The following is a 27,605-nucleotide window of genomic DNA, read 5'->3' as shown; positions in this document are numbered from 1 at the left end:
GCGCGTATGCTCAGAAATGTGGTTGCAGGAGATGAGCTGGCTTCAAACAAATGATGAACGCACAGAGATGTGTTGCAGAATAAATGGCATATTCCGATAAGTAGGTGACCTGCCCTACCTCCTGAGCTACAGCAACCCAGTGGTAGACACGAGTAAACCCTCACTAGGTTTTGGATAAAGTGTACACTCACGAACCTTTCAAACCTGCATTTGATACATTTGCTACCATAACAGTATTGTATTGCAGCATGGCATTTGGGTCTCCTAACTAAAATAGGAAAATAGGAACATAAATAGTGCCATTATTGCCAGGCCAACAACTGGTTGACGTACACCCTGCAATGACGCCAGTCAGTCAGAAGTGCCAGCTTGATGCCGGACCCAGGGAAGACCTGTTTTCTATGAGCCTGGGCCACATAAACCAAACCACAATTGGGCCAGATGTGCCAAGCCATCACATAAACAGTGAACACATAAACAGTGCCATCTACCCCAGGCCTGGCCCATATATGGATGACATACCACTTATCACGCCAGAAATCAGCCAGCAGTGCCGGCTTGAGACCAGATCTGGGCCAGACCTGTCTGCTATGTGGGATCTGACTCACAAGTGACCCTTCACTGCTAAATGCAATCAGCGTTTAATTGAAGCAGTTAGTGTTTAAGATTTATTTACAACTAACTAGACATTAAGTACCAATTGAAAAAATGACTAAATATTCATAATGCAATTACTTGCAATAGAAACAAAAAATGAAAGATGAATTTTACATAATGCATTTATCTTTTTTTTTGTGATACCACTGCAGGTCCCAAGGCAGTGATGGAGATGACCACTAGATCTTTTCATCAATTCAACACAACCACTGCACCTGTTTACCAGTATACTGAGTTGAGACATTCTCTCGACATTATGTCTGCCATTTTTCTCTCCCTGGTCTTTGTCCTCGGTGTGCTCGGGAATGGAGTGGTTATCTGGGTGACCGGGTTCAAGATGAAGAAAACTGTTAAAGCAGTTTGGTTTCTCAGCCTTGCTGTGGCTGACTTCTTCTTTTGTGCACTTCTTCCGATTGGCGTGACATCCCTGTTACAGTCTCATTGGCCTTTTGGCCAAGTCATGTGCAAGCTAACTACCGCTTTAGGCTTTCTAAACTTATCTGTTAGTGTCGTTTTTCTGATGGTGATCAGTGTGGACAGGTGTGTTTCTGTGGTGTGGCCGGTCTGGGCTCACAACCACCGAAATGTACGTAAGGCATCCTATGTGAGTCTGTGTATTTGGATGGTGAATCTGATAATCAGCATTCCATGGTTTTTCTTTATGGAAACAAAGGAAATGAATGACACTAAAGCCAAAATCATCTGCGTCCACAAGTTTGACCTTCATGATGACTTTAAACCATCATCTTTCATTCAGCCGGCATTTGTCACCAACTTTCTCAAATTTGCAATCCCCTTCTCTGTCATCGTCTCCTGTTATGCCGTCACAATCCATTGTCTGAGAAGAAGCTGCACTCTGGCAAGGCAATCAAGTCACACTTTTAAGATCACCACTGCCAGAATCATTGCTTTCTTTCTGTGCTGGGCTCCCATTGGCATTATGGATCTAATTCAACTTGAGAAACTCAGATCTACTACTACAAGTGGAACATTAGAGTATGTCCTGGTTATCGGGATCCCTCTCGCCTACTGTTTGGCTTGTCTCAACAGCTGCCTGAATCCACTGCTGTATGCATTCATGGGCCAGGATTTTAAGAATCAAGTCCACAAATCTATCCACAACATCTTAGAGACTGCCTTCCAGAAATAAGTTCCTCCAAATGCAACCACTCAGAACAATACAAAGTGTTTCTTGTCTTGACCGCCTGTTTCATTTTGATAGTTTTTTGTGCCTTCTGGTATTCAGTTCGAGGTGGAAGCATGTAAATATAAAAATAGCAACTGCTGCCAAAAAGAGTGCCTGATGTTGTAAGTAAGCTATTAAACTCGAATGTACACTGTGTTTGTGTTTTCCTCCGAAACAATAAAGGTCTGCTGGAGCAGCCTTTCAATGCCTTTCTGTCTCTCGCTAGCAAAGTTGACCCAGACAGTAAAGCTAGTTCCTGGCCCACGGCTCATTTGAGTTTGAGACCCCTGGCCTAATCCATCATATAAAATGTAATCAAATGGAAAAGTCTCTTTTTAAATTTTGTTTTATTAGTTTTAATCTTTGAACTTTAGGCATCTAACAAAAATAAAAATTATATGCAACATTCTCTGACAGGAAGAAATTTGTTTAACATTTAAACCTGTTTTCTGCACATTCCTGCACAAAATAAAATAGGTTTTTGTGTTTACACTCAGTCTTTCAAATAAATGCAAGTGAAACACAGCAGAAAATAAATAAAAGCAAAGACTAGTGGTCCTGTTGCTCTGTTTTCACCTGTATAGCAGGAGTGGGGTAAGTGGAGGTTTGCCCTGGTACAGGTGTGCCGCAGCAGTCAGTGGAAGAATCCGCGAGTTTGTCTGTGAATTTCCCATTCCGTGGCAGCTTACTCGGTGCTTGCTCGGAAGTTAAGGGTTTTTTCCGCTGTAAAAAAGAAGTTTTCTTCCCACACATTGAACAGCAGACGCTAATGTTTTTGTCACTTTTTACATAATCAAACTCAAAGTAAGGTCAGTACTTCCACGCTTTAAACGCTGCACGCTCATACTCTCTTCCGCACTCGATATATTATCCATTCTTGATTTGCACACAGCTGTTGCCATGAATGTCGCACTCGCTTACGTCATTGTCATGAGACACTCACAAAAGAATCACGGTTTTAGTAACACAGTAACGCAGCGTGCTTACGGGAAAGTAACGGTAATCTAATTACCTTTTTTGCAATAGTAACTCGTTACTTGAAAAAAGTAATCAGATTATAGTTACGCGCTACTTGTTACTTGTAACACATTACTGCCCATCTCTGGTTCTGATGGTGCTTCATTAGTAGTATTGTTTGTCACACATTAATAAACTATTTTTGGCCATAGATGGATATAGATATATATGGATACAGTTCTACAGCTCACATCTTAATCACTACATGAGTCAACTAAACAAAATCCTTTTCCTAATATGAATTTTTCAAGAGGAATTTGTGTGCTAGTGTTACGGCCCGAGCAGTGCCTCCTCCTGAAGTTGCCTGTGTGAGCATGTCCTACCATCTCTCCTGCCTTAGGTGCCACATTTTTCTTTTGCACAGCTGACTCACATCAGCAATTAAAGGTATTTAAGGGCAGAGAAAGGTGAGTGAGCTCTGGTGCCAGAGTGCCATGTGAGGGGTTTTACCTAATGAGCTGTGTGTTTGTAGCTAGTGAGCTGTATCTTGGGATTGCTCCTGCTTGGCGGTATGGAGTGTGTTTGGTTGCCAACCCTTTTCTGACTTACTTTTCAGTTTACTGATCAACGCTTGAGTTTTGTTTTGTTTCTTTAAATGGTGATAGTGGCTTGTCCATCTCTTTTAGTGGAGTTATTAATAGAAACTTTAATAAAACTCTTTAATTTAACCATTTTGCCTCTCTGTCTCCTTTTTCCGACCCGGACACTTTTTGTTACTTTCCCTAATTGCCTGGACCCTTTTAGGGGAACGTAACAACTAGTTCTACAACTCATTTGATGAGAAATCATTAAAATCACAGAAAACACATTACATATACCAGCAGAGGGAACTGTTTTATATAAATGCTTCAGTGTTAAAGGGCAGCAGTCTAAAGAGGAAAACTGTAACAAGCCTTCAGGTGGCTCTGTTTTATATACAAAAGGTAGATACAGGAGATGTGAGTTCTGCTTCCTTTATTTTATTTTGTTAAACAGATTTATCTATTTATCCTTTATGCTCATGTACACATTCTTTTATCTTTTTCTCCACAATTTTCTCGTAACAAAAACCACAACATCAAATCACACTGTTAATCCACATGGTTACTTTATTTTCTGTCTATAAATATACAAAATAACTGCTTTATCTCACAGAGTCCTTTACGTGAGTAAAGGGTGTGTGTGTGTGTGTGTGTGTGTGTGTGTGTGTGTGTGTGTGTGTGTGTGTGTGTGTGTGTGTGTTGGTTGGTTGGTTGGTTGGTTGGTTGGTTGGTTTTGTTCAAAGTTGGGACTCATCCTGGATTCCTGTCCTTGGTCCCCACTTATCTGTAAGTGATCATGCGCCTGTTCTTGAAGCAACTTCAGTGTTTGCCAGTAATGAGCAAAGCAAGGCTTTGTGAAAAAGAAATGACACATTCAAAGCCGTTGTGCAAGTTTCAAAACAATCTGAAACCAAGCTTGACAGTGACACCTACTGGCCACTTTTGCTATTGTCACATCTTGATAATACTCCCCTGTGAAATAATGATGCATTGCATTGCTAGCAATGCAGAATTCTCAAGAATGATTAATTATTATTGTTGTTGTCGTTGTTATTATTATTATTATTATTATTATTATTATTAAATATACCAGAGAATCAACAATTATGATTAATGCATGATTTGGAGAAATACCCATAAAAACAAGGAAGGAAAAATACTGAGACTGTTAAAGAAAAGTTGTGACTGTAACATACACGTGTATTCTGGGATCTGGCAGCATATTGTATTGACTACCAACTAGCTGTGAAATAAACAAATTCCCCATGTTTTTCAATAGCCCAGGACACAGCTGTGGACTTCTCAGTGTCAAGCAGTGTGCACACCCAGATGTCCTGTACAATTCATAACTAAATGATATATTCAAAACAGAAAATACTTGTGATTGGCTATCAATGGAGAGAGGCCATGGTTTAAACTTTAGCCCTCCTGGTTAGTCCTCCTTGTGGCCTTTCCGCATGGCAATCGTACCCGTCCTCCAGTCAGGGGTCTTGTTCTGTATGAGAAAAGTCCTCCCTAGTTCTGCAGTTGTTACAGATATGTTTTATCTCTACATGTTTTCCTCTAGGTCTACCTTCAACACCCCCTTTCACCCCCTTTCACACCAAGGAGTTAAATACTTTCTAATAAGGAGTTTATCAGCTTTAATTGCAGTGTATGTTCATAATAATGTTAAAAAGAACCTTAACTGAAATGTGTTTCTAACAGTGTCTCATGTGTAAATAGATAAGTTTTGCATGGCCGCTTGAAAAACCTCTTCAAAAATAGATAAGAAATATATAACTACTTACAATAGTAATTTCAAACATATATAACAAAACACATATTATCTAGTTTGCACATAAATCGGACTGGAAACTTGTTGAATAGGGGATTAATCAAAACCTGAGAGTTCTAAGTTCTTCGTAAAGTAAACAAGTGAAAAAAAAGGTTACATATATCCATGTGACTATGAGAAAGGAATTCATACAGGCTAAACTAACTTGCACACACACATAAATACAGACATGCAGAACAACATGGAGCAAGAAGCCACATGTATTGAGTAACTGTGGTAGTTCATGATATAGTTTTGGTTTTGGTTGAACTCTGTAAGACCTAGTGGATAAGAAATGGGCATTTTGTTTCTTTATTTAATTCTTATTTGATGGGAATCATAATTTAGTTTTACATTCATTAAAGTACATTTGCTCAGCAGCTACACAGTGATTATTGGACTGAACTTTCTCACCCAACTCCAGGCAGCGACAACTATTATGATACACATAACAAATGCCACTTTGAGTACACATTCAAGTCAAAGGACAGGAAGTTACACTTCCATTTTTATTAAAAACACATTTTTAAAAAAGAAAACAAACAACCGCGTTGTCTTATTTTTGTTTCTAATGGTTTTATGAATACCAACTTCTCATGGTTCAACTCCACACAGAAAGGGCCCGGTCACACAGTCGATTTAAAAAAAAAAAACAGGACTCTCTTTTCTGTGAGGCAACAGTGTTAACCATCATGCTACCCCATATTTCAAAACAGTTTTCCTGAAACCTTTGGTGTTCCTTTTTCATGTTTATTTCCAAATTGAAAGTCACAGTGACATCTGTTAGATACGTTATCACTATTAGGATCGGCACACAAATGTTTATATAGTTTGTCTCATAAATTCATCACCATCACAGCTCTTTGCTTCTTCATCACATTCTTAACACATTCTAGACCTGCAACCTCAAACCTGCAAAAAAAAACCAAAAAATTGTGTTGCTGTATGAAATAAAAATAAAACATAACAACCTGCACGTCTCATAAAGCCATATGTTATTGACAATGGAAGACAGAAAGCATGTCAAAGGTTTATATTGCGACATTTTAGTATTTCATGACAAAAATTGGTTGGTTTTTTTTAGATCAGGAAACATGAGGAATTGATATTAGACCAGTAGAAATCCATGCTTTGGTCTGATGAGTCCAAATTTAGTTCCACCCGCTGTGTGTTTGTTTGATGTAGAAAAGGTGAACAAATGGTCTCTACATGGATGGTTCCCACCATGAAGCATGGAGGAGGAGGTGTGATGATGCTTTGCTGGGGACACTATTGGGGATTTACTATAAATTGAAGGCACACTGAACCAGCATGGCTATCACAGCATCCTTCACAGTACAGCAATCAAAGGCTGCATGTAGTTGCTAACTGCAGCTCCAAGCTAAAAATTTAAACTGATTTTGCCGCGATTGTGTAGCCGAAGGCTTCCTGCCTTTTTTGTTTTTCTTCTCAGTGACTAAAATTTTGAATTTTAGTAAAAACAATGCTCTGTAGTTTGATACTGTCGTTACAGACAAAGTGGATGTTGAAAGGGTATTTCAAATGCGCATCCAAATGCTAAGTGTCCTTATGAGCTGGAAATATTAAAGCGTTAAAATTACTTTTGAGAGCGGCTAAAAACTATTGAACAACAGCAATGTTGAGCCTTTTCCAAAATTTGTATGTACATGTGTTGAAGGTGCAGGTCTTGTTAAATTGTTAAATATATTTTTCTTTAACATGTAGAGCAACAACAACAACAAAAAAAAACAAACCAAAAAAACCTTTTAATTTTCTTCACCTTGAATATCGGCAGGTGCAGCAGGTTCTGAGGTAACTGTTTACAATGTTGTATCCTATTCAAAAGTTCTTTGCAATTTTACATTGATAAACATTATCCTTAACATATTTGATCCACATAAAGTACTATGGCCATCTGTTGAGTCTGTGTTTCCACAGGCCCCGCTAGTTTAGAGACTTATTCCTCATGATGAGCGAAATCAAGACAGAACATCTTCAACTGGTCTTTAACTTGCTAACGAGGGAAGTTTTGGTCAGAACCAGGCGGTGGAGCATAATGCTCCTCACCTGTCTCTAGCCCAAATCCTTCAAAGAGCAGCTGTCCTCGCAGCCTTTTTATTGACAAACTGTTACAATACACATCACAGCACCTCCCTCTGTAAAACCCCCCTTGGTTACAAAGACAAGGCGCTATGTGTGTGTATGTGTGTGCACGTGTATGCATGTGCAAGAACTTGTGTGTGTGTGTGTGTATGTGTGTGTCATGGGGGTGCGTTTGTGTGACCTCGTGCTCACCAAAAGGATCATAAAAGTAGGAAGCTTACAACAGAAGAAACAGATCTTCCAGATAGGATGTACCTACAATAAAACCTCCCCCAGCACAGAGTGGCTGGAGAGGTGGTCAGGATCAAAGAAATGGCTTTGATCCTACTACTTTAACTAAGACTTTACAAATTTAAGAAACACAATGACAACATTTGACAATTTGACTTAACACCATCACACTGTCATTTGTAATTGTTTAAATAACTTAACTCATTCCATTCCATCATTCCATCATACAGAAAATAAAAAAGCTGCGTGGTTCACTTTTACATCACAGAACAGCCTGAAAGGTTGGGAGTTTAAAATGCAAACCAATGGAAGCAGAAGTACAAGACTATAATGTCACAGAGCACACGGTGTCTGTTATTGAGTAGACCTTTATAAATAAGGCGCTTCATTTCTTAAGAAATATGCAGGTGGAGTGATCTTTATCAAAAGTAGAAGTCACATCTGTGGCTAAACCATTGTACACCACAACTTTAAAAATCTATAGTGTGTGAGGCTGTGCAAATAAAGGGGGACTTGCCCTTCTTGAACCTGCTGTTGTGTCACTTTTTGAGTGTTTGAACCCAGCGTGTGACAAACCATCTGTTGGGGGTTGTGGGTTGACATCTTAGCATTGTGAAAGTGGGGAAACATGCTTCTGGCTGAGCATAAGATTTCTGCTTACAACGTAGAATCTCAGTTCTAAATAAAATTCAAAATGTTTTTTGTACGTATGGCTAATGTATACTTTGACTTCTAAGGCATACACACACACACACACAAGAACAACAACACAGAGAAGAAGAAGAGGGGATAGTTTACTAGGCATCACAAAAAACGCAATCATTAATCTTCCAACTGTATCTTTCTGTTCTGACTTTAGAGTCCTTGCTTGTTTATTGAGCCGTACTTTGGGAGTCACACTGTTGTGATACTGGAGAGAAAAGGGTAAGGTGTGAGAGACTAAACCATTACACACAAAACTTCAAAAATCGAAAGAGTCTGTGAGACTGCTAACTGTGTTGTCCAGCAATAAACTTATCTACAATGTGTTAGTAAAGAGTGACTTGTACTTCTGGCCCATTAAGCAATGGTTTAACAAATTTCACTGCAAACTGTAAAAGGAATCTGGATTAAAACAGAACATAGCAGTGTTGGATTAAGTGTAGGAAACACTAGTATAAGGTGTCTATATGGAACAAATCTCCTTCAACGTTCACAATGACCAAAGTGGATGACTATAGGCTCAGTCAACTGATTGTGTTTAGGGAAAAAGCAGCTAACTACACTGAGATTGCTCCACAATGTTGTTATTGTCCTGCCAAGTGCAGGACTTTAGCATTAAGACATTTGCATGACATGATGGGTCATGTTGGGACAGACCGAGTGTTACATCTCGCAAGGGATAGATTCTATTGGCCGTTTATGGCTAAGGACATTGAAGCCTATGTGACCCAGAAGTGTCCCTGTATCATGTCCAAGAAACCAGTAACACACGTCAGGGCTCCCATGGGTAGTATAACATCTGACTACCCTTTAGTATTGACTTTTTGCATTTGGAAGCCAGCCATGGAGGCTATGAGTATATTCTAGTGGCAATTGACCATTTCACTAGATTTGCTCAAGCATACCCCACAAGGAACAAGAGTGGGAGAACAGCTGCTGAACGGATTTTCCAGGATTTCATACCCAGATTTGGATTCCAAACTACATCACGACCAGGGTCGTGAATTTGAGAATGAACTGTTCAGGACACTACAGCAATTATCTGGTGTCGGACATTCCAGAACATCACCTTACCATCCTCAAAGTAACCCTTCAGAACGTCTCAACAGGACAATACTCCAGATGTTGAGAACATTAACGGAAAAGGAAAAAGTACAGTGAAAAGACCACCCGCCCACATTTTGTACATGCGTACAACTGTACTCGACATGAGTCTACCGGCTACTCACCATTCTTTCTCCTCTATGGACGACGTCTACCAGTTGATCTGCTGTTTGGATTGAATGAGGAGAATGAAACATACTCATCTACAGGATATGCCAAGAAATGGGCCGAAAGAATGTCAGAAGCTTATCGGATTGCTAGTGAAAATAGCAAGAAGTCTAGTGCAAGAGGCAAAATAACATATGATAAAAAGGCAAAAGGAGTCATGCTCCAGCCAGGAGACAGAGTTCTGGTCAGAAACCTCAGTGAGCGGGGAGGACCTGGCAAGTTGAGATCATATTGGGAGAGGGCTATTTATATAGTTATAGAGCAGCTAGCAGATAGCCCAGTTTACGTAGTCCATCCCGAGGCTGGAGACCCAAAAATAACCCGAACATTGCATCGCAATCTGCTGTTACTGGTAAATAAGTTACCTGTTCAAGTCACCCCCCCCAGGCAAAGCCTGCGACTGGAAAGACAACACACAACAGACGAAGGATGGAAAAATCTACATGTACACAAAGACAAACAGACATGTGTGATAGCTGTGACAATAAGATGGGTTATGATAAGAGTTAGTAAGAGAGTTTGAGAAAAAAAAAAAAAGGTTAAAAATGTCATGATTTTGTGAATGTCGGGAACCATTTTATTTTTGTCATGGAGTGTGTGATACCCACTAATGTGTGATCACATTTATGTGAATTCATTTAAGTAATTCTACTTACAATGTAAGTGATATTTCCATTTGGGAATGCCCTAAATAACAACAGTAATTTTAACAGTAAACCTGGTAACTACCCTGGGGTATTGGTAGCGAACGCTCCATTTTTGTACCAGTAGGTGGCAGTGTGAGACAATGGTTTGGCCTGTTGTTAGCAGCCTGAAGCGCATGCTCCGCGCTGTTTTCTCACAATGGCGGAGTATTCAGGAACGGCAAGCCACATCTCCTTGTCTGATCATTTCTTTCCTGTTTACAGGACACATATATAGCTGTCTGCAGGTGCTGTCACCCGGTACCTGTAACAAATACAATGAAACATTTTAGTCCACAGATCAAAGTAGCATACATGATAAATGGATACACATAACACGGAGGGCGAGAAGTAAAACTCATCGTCTTACCAGATGCTATATTTTGTAAACTTAAAATAAACCCCTCAAATTAGACTTTAGTGTTTTAAGTCATCTATTAAAAAACATGAGTCAACACTTCTTTCTCCCAGCAGCATTACTTTAACGATGCTTCATATCAGTCTTGATAAAACATGTTTTCTCATTAGCAGATGTCTGTGCTGTCACTTGTCATGAAAATGTCCAGAGCCAGGGTTCAAGCTTCCTCTTCAATCACCATTGATCGTTATTATGGCCCACAAAAGATTTGTCACATTATCCCCATAAACAACATGTTTTTATAGAAATCATTGTGACACAAATATTTAGACAGAGAGAGAGAAAGTTCAAAAAGTTTACTGACATAGTAAAGAATTACTAAGGAACTCAGTAAGTATGAGCAGCAATAGCTTAAGGACACTTTCTCAAATAAAGAGGATTTCATCATCTGCAGTTTGTGGGGAAAAAAAGTGCCACATTTAAAACAAATCAGCAGATCCGCAAAGTATGGATACAAACTACAAACAGCTATAGAGGCAGGGGTACGCTTCATGTACTTATCAACATACAGTTTAAAGGCTTCCATTAGAGTGCATTGGTGCACATTTGGGCATTTTGCTATATAAATATACTCAAGAGTCTCTCATGTGTGACATCCAGCTAAAAATCGAAAATATATATTTTTAAATCGGTAACTTTGCAAATTTAGAAGAAATGTTTTTGTACAACAAAATAGTCTTTTAAACACAGTTTGAATAAACAGCGCTGACAGACAGACATTTACCGTGTGAAAGGACCGCTGATGTCTTGAAGCAGACAAACACGCTGTATTGTTGCTTTTCTCTTATGCATAAGCAACGCCCGACTGTCAGAAACGCTCTGTGCGGGTAGCAAAGTCGACTCCGACGCATGTCCTGGCGTCAACCGGTCTTTCCACCAGCTGGCTGTCCCTCAACTTTCATGCTGTGATCAGCCGCAGAGCCTCGCACTGTCCACTGGGGCACGGGAAAACTTGGAACTCCTAGGTTCTTCACTGCTTGCAGAGAATTAACAATTAAAGAAAGGGATCCAACACGAAACTCAAATCAAACAGCGCAGTCGGAATTGTCCACAACCACGCTCAGTTTCACAAATAAACAAAAAGCTTGCACCAGCCATAGTGTTCATAGACACAGGAGGGAAAACTGAAAACTTCCCAGAAACTGATATTGTAATAAATTATTCACGCTAAAGCCGCATCTACGTCATTTTGGAAAGGTCCAGAGCCTTTATATACGGCATATGCCAAGCAAACTCAGTGCGAGATAAATAATATGTAGCCTTAGAATTTAAGATTTACAGTTTAAAGAGAAACACAGGTCAGTACCTTCGCTATTGTCTCTAAACATTAAGATCCATAAAAAATCAGTTTTATCAGTAGAGGACCCATGAAACGAGCAAAGCTGACAGTTCTGAAGAGCGGTGCACGCTCTCATTTCACAAGATGACCTACATTTTCCAGAAAGGACAGAAAGACCACACAGTTAAAACCTGTAAAAATGCTGAATTAAGAAAAAAAAGTTTCACACTATGTATCACCAAGTTAAAAACAAATCCAGCAAAGCTGCTTCTAACACAAACATTTATCTTTCAGGTCGCCTGTCTAAGAACAAAGTCTTTCTATAGTGTTAGGATTAAAAACTAATTCCTGTTTGTATAAATTCACAAAAAAAAGCAAAACGCACACAGCGGTTGAGAAACAGAATTACATAATGTGTTGCACATTTATGTTTTAAAGATGGCATCGAAACTCAATGCATATTTTGTTTTGATAATTTTAAATTTAACTGGAAATTTACGCGAACTAACGGCACTGTTGTTAGGTGAAAGGCTTTTGGGGGATGCAAATATTTGATGAAAGGGATATCATAAAGTTTGATCTCTAAGCACTCCATCTCCCTATTCACCATTTCTTGACATTCACGGCGTCTTAAAGTCTGAAACAGTCAACAATGCGCAGTTGTTAGAAACAATGTGAGAATGCAGAAAAAAACCAGAAAATCTGGTTATACAACAAATACACGCACAATTTGTATACATTTACCCCAAAAGAAAAAAAAAATCCACACAGCCAACACGTTCTCACTCCCAACTCGTCAAATGTGTGACGCATGGTCAGGCTCCCTCTGCTTCACTTATCGACGCGCAGGGTACCCCCCTGGCGTCGAGAATTGACGTGCAGGGTCCTCCTATTGAATCCTATACTGATCCCTAATCGTTGTTTATTGACGACAAGAGATTTCCGCGGAAGAGCCTGTTGTCCGTATATTTATATATTTCCAAAATCACATAGTGACGTGTACTGAACACAATATATTATATAATGTAAACAACTACCTGAGAAACAGCAGATACAGCAGATAAATTAATTATAGGCCATTACTTTTGTATCGTTTATTGCATTTATGGAGGGAGAGGTGTATGCTGGGTAATGGCACAGCTAGCGACCGGGTGACTTTATTCACCCGCTTCGGCTGTTATCAGTCCATACAATGGGCGTTATTAGCAGAAATCAGTCCCATAGATATGGGCCATCTCCTGCTAGATTGTTCAGAAGGTTGTTATCATCCATCCAGATGGAGGATCACTGACAGGAGCGTGGGAAGACTCCAGAATCCACTCTGGCTGGAATCCGGTGGATACAGCAGTGTTACAGGTAAGACCATTTAAACGGACAGCATTTATAGAAGGACTATTAAAAGTCAGCGAGTGTCAATAATGTTAATGTGCTTATGTTAGTAATACACCGAGTGCTGATATAACAGCTTTAAGATGCATTTGTAGATATTATTACGTGTTTTACCGTCTTTATGGTGCTAGCTTAAAGTTACGGTGTAAACGTTAGCTTATATTGTAGTAAAGCTGTTACTGTTTAAACGATGTTGGGACAGAAATATTAGCTTCTGTCATGACTGATGAAGTTACTAGTTAATAAAGTTTCCAGTAAAGTGATTAATCGCAGCCACAGATTGACAGTAAATATCCCGATTAGCTTCAATTCATCTGTAATAAATATGTGCAAGTTTCAGTGCTTCGTTTAAACTGTATGATACTTATACTGACCCAGGGTCAGTGTAAAATACAATCCTAGCTGTGTGAACAAAGCCTGGCTCTTTTAATCCTGCAGGACAAACCTCAGGATGCAGGTTCTTATTACTCTTTCCTGCTGGCACACCTGTCACACCTGAGAGTCAGCTAGAAACTTACAGTGACGTGGACATCATGCAAAGACTGACAGACTCTGTAATACTGTAAATGATCAGTGACTCAGGTTAACACTAAACTTTAAACAGTCCCTCTGTGTCTCTGTGTGTGCTGAACATTTAGGATTGAGTCAGGCTGCATTGACTGTGGGACTTTAATGTGTTAAAAGCAGGTTGAAGACGGCTCAGAAACATTTGAAGATTAAAATTTAGCATTATGGCGGCTGGTGGTTTGTAAAGCCTCTACTCAGCTGTATTTTTGTTACTAATTTATGTTTGTTGTTGTTTAACACAGATTTCAGAAGAGCAAAGATGAGCACTGTTGCTTAATCCTTAATAGTTTAACTGGATTGGAAATCAAAAAAATCCAGATTCTTCTTCCACAGAAGTTTCATTTGTCAGTGTGGGACTGCTGAGTCACCTGAAGAACTCATTTCATTCTCCACGATGTTGATTTACAGAAATGTTTCACAGGAACTGATTCCTCCCAAAGGGTGAACTAGTGTGTTTCCATAGATTATCTCTGTATGAATGTACTTCTTAAATGAAGGCAAGTGTTTGTCCTTTTTTGTTCCTCAGGTACAGCACGTGATATTAAGGGCAGGCGGTCATCACTGGGGGAAGTCAAGAAGCAGACGTACTTCCAAGAGGGAGCTGCAGTGAGGACACAGCCTGGTCACTGAGGTCAGAGGTCAGAATCTGAAACAGTGCAGGTTTATATTCTAGGGGTTATAAAAAAATTGAAATGTATTTATAAAGAAACCTTTAAATAATATTTCAAATAATAGTCATAATTATGATTATTATTAGAAATATCAAACATTTAAGTGGATTTTCTGTTGCACTTATTGTCTTAGCCCTGCGATAACTGGCAGCCTGCCTTTGTCCTGTATCAGCTGGGATAGGCTTCATCCTCCCGCGACCTTGAATTGGATACATGAATTATATTGAATTGTATTCCAATTATGTAATCTCATCATTTACAAAATCAAGGTATCTAATCAAAATGTAAGTAATAATGTTAAAACTGGGAAAGCAGAAATAAGTGTGACATGAATGTAAATGTGTGAGCTGACATAGAGGACAGCTACATGTAGTCTGAAAAACCTTTGTTGTCAAGTTTGCAGGTCCATCAGCACGAGACATTCTTACATAGAAGAGACTGTTAAAGTCTCTAACTCAGTGAAGCATTATTGGTCCCGTCTGTTTGGATAAATATAGTAAGCTGATGTTTGTCCATTTATTGACACATTTTCTCAAGTGCTTATCCAGTTCAGGATCACAGTGGAGCTGCAGCTGGATATGTTCAGTAAAGAAACCTTACAAAAGTTAACAATAAACCTGCATCTCTGTACGTTGTTGTCCACAGGATGAGAAAATCAAACTGGAAGACTGTGGAACATGTTAATAAATGTTTGTGTTTATCCCTGTGTCTTTCACAGGAGGCGCTGAAAGGTTTCCCTAATAGTTCCTGGTGAATCAAAGCAGAACCATAAAGGTTGCTGTACTGCATGATGGCCTTACCCCTGAGCAGTCATCCTGTTAAAGGAGGAACCAGTTAGAAGCTGTTTTCAAAGTAGCTGAGCAGATTTCATCTCAAGTAAGCGATTAACTGTTTGTTCATTTGTTCTGCCACTTAAAGAGCATTTAAGGACGTCTTTTGAGTGTGTAGTTGAATTAATTCTACTGGCTCTCATGGTCATTTGTGATTATGGACATATTTTTCATGTTTTCAACCATTTAGTAAATTCTGTCTATTTAGTAATATCTGTCAGCTATAAAATGTAATATAAATATAAATATAAAAATATCTAAATATCTCCTGCCCGTTATATTTTAATGATGTAAGACCAGACGTCTGTTATCGTGTTACATAAGCATTCCTCACATATCAATGAGATGCTGTACAGTACAATCCTACTGACACAGCAGAGGGATAACGACGGCTATTTAACATCGTTACACAACACAGTCGAGCTGCATGATGCAGACAAAGTGACTAAATCATCTTTTTTGTGGTTTATTGTCTTCAAACCAGCAGACAAAGCCGATGGCAGAAGATGTTTGGAGAAGAGCTTCACGCCGTCTACTGACAAGGTATTTTTTTCTTGTTATCAAAAGACATTTGGAGTGACGGCTTCTACAACTGTGCTGATGTAAAACTTACAGTCTAAGAAGTCACAGTGTTGATATTCAGCACAAAGAGAAAAGCTCACTTGTTTGAATTTATTTACAATCATAGTTTTTGTAAATTCTGACTGTAAACAGATTTTACAGCTTTGATATTGTTTGACACTCGATATCAGGTGATGGTATTTAATTTAAAGGTTTCTATGTCCCAATGAGCCATTTACACTGACCAGTGTTTCACTTTAACTGTAACACATTCATTATTTAGATCCAACATTTCTAAGAGAAATAACTGAATGTAAAAAATGGCAGCCCTCAGGCCAGGTTTAATTGATAGAGATATATGCATGCATTATGAAATTTATGTATCCCAGATCATTTTTATTCATCTAGTCCTGGCAGACCCACCCCTTTCTCCCAAGTTAACTGCAACCCAAAAGAAGTAGTGGGGCTATTTACACACTCACAACCAGTGTGGGGTAAAAAGAGCCACCAAAAACCTGTCAGCCTGCACAGCTACAGATGTGCTAAAAGCTAAAAGAGTTAGAAGCTCTGCTTATGGAGAAACTTTCTAAGTACTCCTGCCCAAATAACATGATATAACCCCACATACAGCCCAGCCATAAAGTGAACCAAGTCATTTAGTGAAAGACAGCATGGGACCAAATGCATGTAACCAGGCTGCACCAACCTGACATTTCTTCCTCCTGAATTAAATGAATGAATGGATGAAAGTTAAATGACTACAAACCTAAAGCCACTAGTTCCCACACTGGAGTTCCCTGACACTGTGTTAACTGTACTGAGCTTGTATCAACAGTTGTAACAGTCTAAGCTACGTGAGACACTGCATTGAACGATTGTTTCTATCTTAATGGTTTCAGCTCAGATGTTCTGCTTTTTCCTTTCTGTAGATCAAAGCAGCTCGTGCTCTTTCTGCTTCCATTCTGATGGCAAGAAGAAGAAGAAGAAGAAGACTTCAGCGAAGTGGCGTTTATGGTCTCAGTGGACAGTCATGGTCACATACTGCATGTGGTTTTAAAAGCAACATGTCTGTTCACCACAACAATCGAGATGTGTAATATCAGTGCAGCTACGGTTTGTTCTTGAACATCAGTTCTGTTTTCTACTTTGATCACTTAGACCAAAAAAGTGTTGTTTTCAGATTCTTTCTTTTAAATCTGTAAAGCACCTGTTCATTTTTTATTACAATTAGTTTCACATAAATAGTAGTGTTTCCTTTATGATCTTTTAATGCTTACACTAGACTGTACACGTCTACATTTGAGACATTTCTGTTACCTATTTATGAGACTGGGCTGCTTGACTACAATTTGGAAATGGATGCAAAATTGTGCTATTGTTTGTTATTTAATAAGATTCAATTCAATTCAATAAAACTTTATTGATCCTGAAGGGTGACCCCGAGGGAAATTTGGGTTAAGGCCAACACAGGACGTGTCTGACTAAGCAAAGATTAATCTGATCCCATTTCTACCTGTCTCTACTGTTTCAACTGTAATTGTCAGGATATATATTTATTCCAGCTCTCATAGGGCAAAGGAATGACTCAGACGTGTCAGATGTTCTTTGACTTGATAAACAATTTGAAGTTCACAATTTTCTTACAAATAAAACTCTAATGACAAACATGAACAGCTGTGGTTATTTCTGAGACAAGATTTTTTTGAATGTGTTCACATTTAGACATTTGTATGCTGAAACTGTAATGGTGAACCTGAGGTGATGGTCAACAGAAGGCAAATATATTTAAATATAAAACAATACTGAAGTAATGTCTTTACCCTCTGCAGCGTGTGGACGCTGTGCACACAATCACCTTATTCACTGTAGTAAACATGCACCGCTAGCTCACGTGACTGACTGTCTCCATGGTTACATCGTGTATTATTAGCTATGCAAACAGCTTCCAAAGATACCGCCATATCTCTGCAGCTGTAACACTCTCATACTTTACAAATCATTTCACGTTTTTGATAGTTATGAAGACAGAATATGTTTTTAAAGTCATGCTAGGCGGTTGCTATGGTGGTTGCTGTGGACTAGGGTGGACCGCGCGTCCGATTCCTGTTATTAGCTGTCCGCCGTAGGAAGACTGCGTTCCGTTTAGAAGTAGCGACAGTCTGCCGTAACTCGAACTCAAACCCCGCTTTGTTCTGTAATTAAAGGGCTTTTACAGCCGTTCATGACACACACGCACACACACATAAAGCACTTTGCCTCACCATGAGAATGCAACTTTACTAAAACCTTTAAAGTATCTGATATAGGATAGAAAAATGAAGCAACCAGAGATTTAATGATGAAGACTCAAGACTCTGGGTTCTGTAGTTCACGTTTTACAGTCCTGAATGACTCACTGCACATCCAAATAATTTATTGAAGAGGAGTTTAGAATGCACGTTACATTTAGACTGTTGCTGTTTAATTTTTTACATTGTTACTGTGTTATGTCATGATAAGGTTTACCTGCTGGGGGTTTGATGGATCAGCTGGACAATACAGTCAAAGACAGACTTCATCCATCATATGCAAGAATCCTAGTTGGATTTTTGTTTTCACTCATATTTTTGAACCAAATATTGAGAACAACTCTGACAGACTGGATACCTGGTCAGGGTGTACATTACCTTTCACTCAAGCATCCCAGGACTGAGCCCTGCCCCACCATGAGCCTGGGTGGATACGTAGTTATAATATAAAATGACTGATACTGAACATGAATATTTCATGAAAATCAAATTATAATATGAATTCCTAGGTGTTTGTTATATCCAGCAAGAGTAATATTGATTACATATGTCTGAATTGCTAACCCTAACCCTAGCTCAACAGACCACAATGCCCTGGACTGTCACTATTATTACATGCTGTGAACAGAAGTAGCTTTGATCACAGTTTATGTTGTAAAAGAGAAGGAATATTGAAAAACAGATCTACATTGTGATATTATTTCTTCCAAACTGACCAGAAACATGCTTGTCAGACTCTCACAGCACAGGATCAGACTCACTGTGCATGACGGCTCAGGCCAATAATGTTTGTTAGATTGTCAGTTGTTTAGTATACTTCTGTACAGTTAGGGTCACCATCTCTGTTTCAGTATAATTAATATACAGAAAACACTAAAAGTTGATTGTCTTCCAATATTCTAGCATAATTAAAAAACTGACTTTGTATGTACATATTGTTACAGTCCTAATGCCAATATGATTCTTCATAACGCCTGCTTTGAAATACTGAACTTTTATATTGAAGATAATTTACAGTGGCAGTCTGTCAGGATAATTCTGACTATAAGATCACTGTATTAATCTGAATCCTTCTGAAATGTGCTGTGAATGAATGCTGATGCAACTCACTGTGGGAAAGCTGTTAATAAAATGAATCTGTGACACATGCAACACATTCACAGAGGAAGAGGACACAAAGGGAGGACACATAGAGGCTGTGTTAAAGTCAGAAATCCAAATCTTTAGTCAAAAACAGGCAGTGGTTACAAACAGGAAGACAAGCAGTCCATTAAACAGTCTACAGGGTCAAACATACAGAGAATTCAAACAGCAGTAAAAAATAACTGGACACTGAAAAACTTAAAGCAATGTATGATGCAATAAAAGGAAGCAGTGCAGTATATTCACTGAATTACAAAATTACAAAAGAGAAAAACGACGATTTCTAAGGTTTGTTTTCTAAATGCAGGCAGAGTGTGGCTGGTAAAGATGGAAACATACAGAATGTAAACTGTGTGAGTTTGGTGAACATTCTTAGTAACAAATGAGGTAAAAAAAAAAAACAACCCAAAACAGACAAAACACAGAAAGAGGCTCTCAGTAATCATGAATAATTAGAAAGCATATAAACATTCTGGTCGTGGATTTCTACAGTCTTAGTTCCGCTCGCTGTCATCATTATAATCATCATGATCAATGGCGAGGTCCTGAGGTGGGCGGGGCTGTCTCTGGTGATGTCACCATGAAGGAACAGCATCTGGCACGTGTTGGTGAAACATCCCAGTACACTGGTTTAGTTTCCTCTCCAGCTGTTGGACATTTGACACTTCAACATTAAGGGGGAGAAGAAGAACCAGTGTTAGGTCAGGTGACCACATGGTTTCTAAAATAACTGACAGGAAGTAACCAGGCCGTTAGAAATGGATATCATGTGTTTATAGTTACTGTAGTTAGGTAACTCTACTTACCAAAAGCAAAGCTGCTGAATGTTGCAGGAACATGCTCATGTGTGGTGGTCATTCAGTGCTGCTCCGGCAGGTTAGACAGTCCAAGACTGATATCCTGCCCATCTGAGAGTTTGAAAACACACATGCAAAAATTTAATTGTATTACAGTCAAAGTTGGATGTTCGTTTTTGTCCTTTAAAAATGTTTGTGTATTTGAAAGCACTAACATTTAGGGATGACTCGGATCGTCTCTCTCTAAGAGTATCTCCTTTAAAGGGGAGACAAGTGTGTCCACTGATCCACGTCACTTTACCTGGATGATGACTCCTCTCTCCCTCACTCAGAAACACTCCTAAAATAACCAAGCAAATAAATAATACCGAAGATTTACTCACATTACAAAAACATCAAAAACATCTCCCTTTGATTCCATTCCTCCATTCCTGCTGAACATCAGGCAACAAATGTCCCAGTAAATCACAGTAAAATGTAAAGCACATGTTTTCTCTGCTTTGTCTAACCTCTGCAGAGCCCCTCTGTCAAGAAAAACATATCTTTAAGCATAAAACAAATATACATTTCATAACACGTCACTGGACAAACCTCGGTCAGTTGATTTCCTCTGTGCAGTGCAGACGAGCATCAGTCAGCAAGTCAAGGTGGTGAGATGGACTCGTGCCCTTTGTGACTCTGCTGGTTCTTCTGACGAAACACCACCGTCTCTCCACACCGTCACCATCTGTGAGCACAAACTGCCGCTCTGCTCTGTCAGCATGTAGGAAATCACATATCACACACACAGGGGTGAAGAAACATTAGAGCTCAACTTTGGATACTTTAGATCTAAACAGATCAAACTAGCTCTTAGTCTCAGCAATCAGACAAACAATGATACCAAACTGATTCTGTATGAATACAATATGGTATTTTCAATACAGGTGTCAAATTAATGTATTAAAACTAATACAGATATATGTATATATATTTTTGATAAATTAGTTTGCTAAATTATTTTTTTTTTCATTTAACAATTGCAACTGAAAGAAATTAAATATTGAACAAAAATATATTGTCACATTCTTCATTCTCAAATACAAATTTCACAAAGTAAATTTTTGATTAACAGAAAAAATATGAATTACAAAAAATAATTGTATATTATTAAAATATTATGCAACAGTGACCAAAGTCAGAATCATCATTACAGTATTGTTGACTTACTGCTTGCCTAATAGTGATAAACTTCAGGGGAGATCATGATGACAGAAAACTGTAAACAACACTCTGAAGTCTGAAGCTTCTTTTCTTGTTTCTGTGACCTCAGCACGCTGACAGACTTGAAGTTGCTAAAGATTTTAAAAAGTGAATAGAATAGAATAGAATAATCCTTTAATTGTCCCACAAGGGGAAATTTGGTGATAATTATAGGGAAGAAACTTCTCTTTTTCATCCGTTTAATCAAACATTTGATGCCTCAGCTGTCTCAGTCCTATAGCATTCTGCAACTACAACTAACCTGAGGAGGCTTGGATTTGGCTGCAGGTGCCCCTGTACATCCTTCTCAGCAGCACACATGTGGGTACCATTTAATCATACTTCGTCCTGAGCTTTGCTTCATCACAAGACTAAAGGTGGCATACCATGTCACGGTCTTATCATCATCCAATTGGAGAAGAAACATTTACGGTCATCCTGGTTTTGTTTTCTGATCCTGCAAAAAGACTGAGGACAACAAAGCCCAGAGAACACGAGATACACAACATCCAACATTCAGACTCAACAGCCTCCATAAATGAAGAGCACCAGGTTGGTCCAGTTATAGTAGATATAAGCATAATTCACATTACTGTGTATGAATAATAATCAAGAGACACACTTTGCAGATGTAGAGCATGATGTCCCATCATCAGACTGTAAACAAACATCCACCAGGCTTCTTTGTTGGCAGAGGTGATGATTCTCCCATCAGGGATCAGTAGCGTGTATTAACCTGTGGTATAAGCAGCAGTCACTGAAATATTACTGTTTCAGATAAGAAATCTAGCACATAAAAGTCAAGATGGGAGGGATCTCTACAAACTGACTTACCTCTGCAAGTGTGAGGCTGTTCCTCCAGCTTCAACAAAAATCTGACTCTCCAGTCACAAACAGAAAACACCAGCTGGGAGATAGAAAACGCTGCCTGGGTCTTGCAGGATGTTGCTGATCAGAGTCTCACATTAGCAGAGCGCTGCTTGGTCCCACTGACCCATGTGGACAGCGACTGTGGAGAACTGTTCTGGAAAATGGAAAAGAGAATTAAAATGACAAAAAGTCAAACAGGGTTTCCACAAAGACTCTCTTAGAATCAGCAATCAGAAAATCATTGGTTCATATTACAATTAAATATGACCAGGCTCCTTAAATGTAAGCAGTTAAGATCTGATTTGATTTACATCCTTCACACAGCACATTTGTCCAGGCTGACAGGTAAACATAGAATTAATCTCAGGTAACATGACTCACAGTAGAGATTCAGTAAGAAAGATTGCCAGCTCTAATGTTATTACCACACCAACAGCTCAGATTTCTAGAAGTATTTAAACAAATGTCAGTCTATCCATTCATTTTCTTCTGAATATTCAATTCATGTTCACAGTGGGAGGGTGGGGGGTATCGTGGAAGTTTGTAAATAAAGTCTGCAACACAGAAAGAGCTGTGATCAAGCTATTTATTACTGCGCGCAGGAGAGCCAACACACATCAAACATCACAGTTCACAGTCATGCCAGCTCTGCCACAGAAGTCTTGCTCCCACTCCTTTATGCATTCCAAGGAAGAGGGAGGAAGTTACAAACTGATCATACCACACTTCACGCGCCTTGCTATGAAACCTAACGGATCAATGGTTATGCTGTTTTGTGCCCTTGGCCTTATCAGCACCTGTAAAGGGAGTTGTTTTCTCAAACTGCTGATGCTGAAGTAAGTTCATCTAGTTTTAGAAACTTTCACTGAACAGTCTATAACAGTATCACAACTAAGCATATGCATAAGCACTTAAATACTTTAAATGAGAATAATAGAAAATTTCTATTACAGGAGCCAGAGCCTGTCCCAGTAGTCACAGGTAGAGCACACCTGGACAGGTACCAGTCTGTCAGAGGACTAACAGAGAGACAGACATCAGAGTAACAAATCTATTTAAAATTAATGTATGCTTGCTACAGCTGTATGTATGAACATGTGTTTCTGTGCTCTCAGTCCACCTCTCAGGAACCTGGAATTCATTTTTAGTCTACTTTAAACAGACCTCACAAAAGGCTGATGTGGCTGGATCAGTAGTCTGATTTAAGTACGATACCTTTGGCCAGGGATTAATCTGGTACATCACTTCACTGCAGTCTTACATATTATCCCCACACCTGAATAGAAAATATTGATATTTACATATAACACATTCAGCTGATGCAGCCTGACTCAATACTAAATGTTCAACACACACAGAGACACAGAGGTACTGTTTAAAGTTTAGTGTTAACCTGACTCACCGATCATTTGCAGTATTACAGAGTCTGGCAGTCTTTGCATGATGTCCACGTCACTGTAAGTTTCTAGCTGACTCTCAGGTGTGACAGGTGTGCCAGCAGGAAAGAGTCATAAGAACCTGCATCCTGAGGTTTGTCATGCAGGATTAAAGGAGCCAGGCTTTGTTCACACAGCTAGGATTGTATTTTACACTGACCCTGGGTCAGATAAGTATCATACAGTTTAAACGAAGCACTGAAACTTGCACATATTTATTACAGATGAATTGAAGCTAATCGGGATATTTACTGTCAATCTGTGGCTGCGATTAATCACTTTACTGGAAACTTTATTAACTAGTAACTTCATCAGTCATGACAGAAGCTAATATTTCTGTCCCAACATCGTTTAAACAGTAACAGCTTTACTACAATATAAGCTAACGTTTACACCGTAACTTTAAGCTAGCACCATAAAGACGGTAAAACACGTAATAATATCTACAAATGCATCTTAAAGCTGTTATTTTAGCACTCGGTGTATTACTAACATAAGCACACTAGAAAGTGCATTTTCTGAAGAAACTGCAGTGTGAATGCTTGAATCTGAATGTATGCACTGAAATGAATTAATTGCTGAATTTAAGTTAAAAATTTTGAATGACATGAAAAATACAGAAATTGTCGCCTGAAAACAAAAGTGCTGAACTGCTAAAAGCTAAAATCCACAGAGAAGAAGTTGGAAAATAGCTGAAAGGTTTTTCAATAAAAATGAGAAAGGAAAATTCAGAGTCAAAAAACCTCTGAATGAATATTAAAAGTTCATATGCGTTGAATAACTGAATGACTAAAATGTGAACCCTCCACTTGGATCCACACAGTTTAAAAAGTTTGTATCTATGAGCTTTGAAAGACACGGTGTTGGAAAGAGAAGAACGATGGCGACATTTTGAGGGTAAAATGATGGCTGTAGAGGAAACACTGTGGACACAGCAGCAGTTGAAAGAGAAGTGTTTTAAGAAGAATCTTGGCAGAGTGAGAGACAGAGCTCGTTAGGCAGGCAGGTGTGAGCCTGGTTGCTATAGTGACTGCACCCAATGGCTCAGTACACACGCACACAGACATGCACCTCACTTTTGCTGCTTAAAATGAACAGAAAAGTCAGGTCGAAACAAATCGCTCCCAAATGAAAAGTACAGGTCCTATTGACAAAATTCTTTCACCGTGAGCGCCAGCAATGTCTAGTCTACCTAATTCTCAGTTTTCATGCTTGTGGAGTTTATTATATGGACGTGGTGACAGTGTAAAGACAGCCTGTACTTCTGGTTTTCAAACGAACCTTCTGAGCCATTTTAACATTAGAGTCTATGGAGGAGTTGGAGGGAGTAGGCTGTGCATTGGTGACATTTATGAAAGAACCATAACACCTACTACAATAGTAAACACATTGGATGAAAGAGGACAGCGATGGCTACGTTTTGAGGGTAAAATCATACCTGTAGACCAAACACCGTGGACACAGCAGCAGTTTTAAAAAATATTTTAAGATTAATTTTCGACCTGCTTCCACTCTAGCAGTTGAGCTGTCTCACTCTAGCGGCAACATTCCGTCCCATACACACCCATTATAAACTCTGAAACGGCTGAAAAAACATCATGAAACTTAATCTGGAACTGAAGAAAAAGTATAATAGATATTGAAAAGATAAATACAAGTTGAATAGTTGAATGTCTTGTCTTCGTTTTAAAGTTTGAATGGTGGCTCTATGTCAATGTATGTGGAAGTAGTAGGAGTTTAAAAATGAGTAAGTTGAATGAGGATTTGAAGGGTCTCCCCATTGAAATACATGGGAAATTTTTGTTGAAAAAAGTTAAATAAAATTAAAAATATAAATGTTAAAAATGAGAAAAATAGAAGCAGTCGTGTCCAAAAGAAGAGGAATCTAACGGTGTTTGAATGGTTTTTCTAAGTTGAACGGTTTTGAAGGAGTAGGACTACAAAAAACGTACGGAATCTATAATAATAATAATAAAATAGAATAAAGATTACAACAACAATACTGTGAATGCTTTTACAAGCATTCACACTAATTAACATTATTGACACTCGCTGACTTTTAATAGTCCTTCTATAAATGCTGTCCGTTTAAATGGTCTTACCTGTAACGCTGCTGTATCCACCGGATTCCAGCCAGAGTGGATTCTGGAGTCTTCCCACGCTCCTGTCAGTGATCCTCCATCTGGATGGATGATAACAACCTTCTGAACAATCTAGCAGGTGGATGGCCCACATCTATGGGACTGATTTCTGCTAATAATGCCCATTGTATGGACTGATAACAGCCTAAGAGGGTGAATAAAGTCACCCGGTCGCTAGCTGTGCCATTACCCAGCATACACCTCTCCCTCCATAAATGCAATAAACGATACAAAAGTAATGGCCTATAATTAATTTATCTGCTGTATCTGCTGTTTCTCAGGTAGTTGTTTACATTATATAATATATTGTGTTCAGTACACGTCACTATGTGATTTTGGAAATATATAAATATACGAACAACAGGCTCTTCCGCGGAAATCTCTTGTCGTCAATAAACAACGATTAGGGATCAGCATAGGATTCAATAGGAGGACCCTGCACGTCAATTCTCGACGCCAGGGGGGTACCCTGCGCGTCGATAAGTGAAGCAGAGGGAGCCTGACCATGCGTCACACATTTGACGAGTTGGGAGTGAGAACGTGTTGGCCAGTCAATCAAGTCGCCCCTTTAAAGTTATTGCTTCCGTTATTGTCACTTTTTTTCTGTGCTGGGCTCCCTTTCACATGATTCAGCTGGTGGTATTTATGGTACCAAATGCACTATATAACCATACCATTCTAACTGTGTTCATCGTTGCCGAGAATTTGATCCCTCTTCAGAGCTGCCTGAATCCACTGCTGTATGTCTTCTTGAGACAAGATTTTAAGGATGAAATACGAAAATCCATCCTGAATGTGCTGGAGAGTGCCTTCAAGGAAGAGGAGACACGCTCTCCCAGAGACATGAAGTCAGTGAACACCAGGCAGAGCAGAGAGAAGTCAGATTCGATTACTGAGGTATAAAGCTGTATGTGAAGCAAATAAACATGTTAAAACCTTTAATAGAAAATTTCTTTGAGACTTTTCACTAGCTGTAAACATGACTCCAGAGTAAATCTTTATAAACCTTTGTTAAATGTAATTTTGTTTAATTTTGTTCAAATAAACCCCGCTCATAAAATTATGGAAACAGCTAATGGTACTGTGATGTATTATTTCTGTGCTGTATTGTTTTTCTTGCCTCTTTGGCTCACAGCTCTGCGTTAACTTTGTGCTATTATTATCATTATTATTATTTTTGCTTTAACTAACTCATGAAGTCTGCCATTCATTTCCATATATTAATAATCCGTGTTATGTTTTATGTTAATATCTTATTATGAGCTGACCACCACTGAGTTCTCCTGTAAACATTTACATTTTATATTAAATATTTGACATTCCTACAGTTCCATTAGTAACATATATGACTATCTCAGACAATATCACTGATAGTTTCTCTGTTTAAAAGTTTTTTAACCCCAGGGATGTCAAGAAATAATGACAATAGTGATCATTCTTGCTCATTTATTCACTGTTCCTGTGTGGTTTTATAAATAAACTTTGATACGTGTATCAGTAGTATTAACTGAACACATCAAATATTGGATGATAATATTTTTTGAAATAAATAGTGTTATCTGGCTGAACAAAAAGTATTATATTTACTTACATTTTATTTTATTTATCAGCCAAGGTGTGAAAAAAAAGTATGGGCCATTATCACAAGAGGTTTTTGTCTTAGTTCATTAAAGTTTTCTATTCCCATTCTGGTCACATTTGGCTTCATCCTTTGTTGACAGTACAGTTACAGAGCCAAGTGACAACAAATCAAAAGGCTGTTGCCTGTCAGTGGCCAAGGGCAGC

General features: G+C 38.8%; 1 protein-coding gene and 3 long non-coding RNA genes across 4 annotated transcripts; 2 read left to right on the top strand and 2 right to left on the bottom strand.

Moving 5' to 3' along the window:
* Window positions 1-823: 823 nt before the first annotated feature.
* On the top strand, window positions 824-26,723 carry LOC134635438 (C3a anaphylatoxin chemotactic receptor-like). The gene is made up of 2 exons (XM_063484822.1): window positions 824-1,759; window positions 26,589-26,723. Exons 1-2 carry the CDS (start codon window positions 824-826, stop codon window positions 26,721-26,723), a joined length of 1,071 nt encoding a protein of 356 aa, XP_063340892.1.
* Window positions 12,879-17,037, top strand: LOC134637854 (uncharacterized). Its single transcript, XR_010095189.1, has 5 exons — window positions 12,879-13,241; window positions 14,368-14,479; window positions 15,231-15,388; window positions 15,827-15,885; window positions 16,833-17,037. It is a non-coding gene; the product is annotated as an uncharacterized LOC134637854 (long non-coding RNA).
* On the bottom strand, window positions 19,829-20,802 carry LOC134637851 (uncharacterized). Its single transcript, XR_010095186.1, has 4 exons — window positions 20,723-20,802; window positions 20,347-20,471; window positions 20,141-20,242; window positions 19,829-19,998 (listed from the first exon to the last, which is right to left on the bottom strand). It is a non-coding gene; the product is annotated as an uncharacterized LOC134637851 (long non-coding RNA).
* LOC134637852 (uncharacterized) lies at window positions 20,831-21,955 on the bottom strand. The gene is made up of 3 exons (XR_010095187.1): window positions 21,636-21,955; window positions 21,341-21,465; window positions 20,831-20,884 (listed from the first exon to the last, which is right to left on the bottom strand). It is a non-coding gene; the product is annotated as an uncharacterized LOC134637852 (long non-coding RNA).
* Window positions 26,724-27,605: the final 882 nt, after the last annotated feature.

The sequence above is a fragment of the Pelmatolapia mariae genome, linkage group LG10_11 (genome assembly GCF_036321145.2).
Source record: "Pelmatolapia mariae isolate MD_Pm_ZW linkage group LG10_11, Pm_UMD_F_2, whole genome shotgun sequence".
Lineage (NCBI taxonomy): Eukaryota > Metazoa > Chordata > Actinopteri > Cichliformes > Cichlidae > Pelmatolapia > Pelmatolapia mariae.
The sequence above is the reverse complement of the archived record's forward strand: the minus strand, read 5'-3'. Positions and strand labels throughout refer to the sequence as shown.

Bases quoted from the DNA above. Each gene is read 5' to 3' on its own strand.
- LOC134635438 (XM_063484822.1), top strand. From the start codon at position 824: ATGGAGATGACCACTAGATCTTTTCATCAATTCAACACAACCACTGCA. The intron at 1,760-26,588 runs GTCCACAAATCT...CAAGATTTTAAG, and splicing joins GCCAGGATTTTAAGAATCAA to GATGAAATACGAAAATCCAT.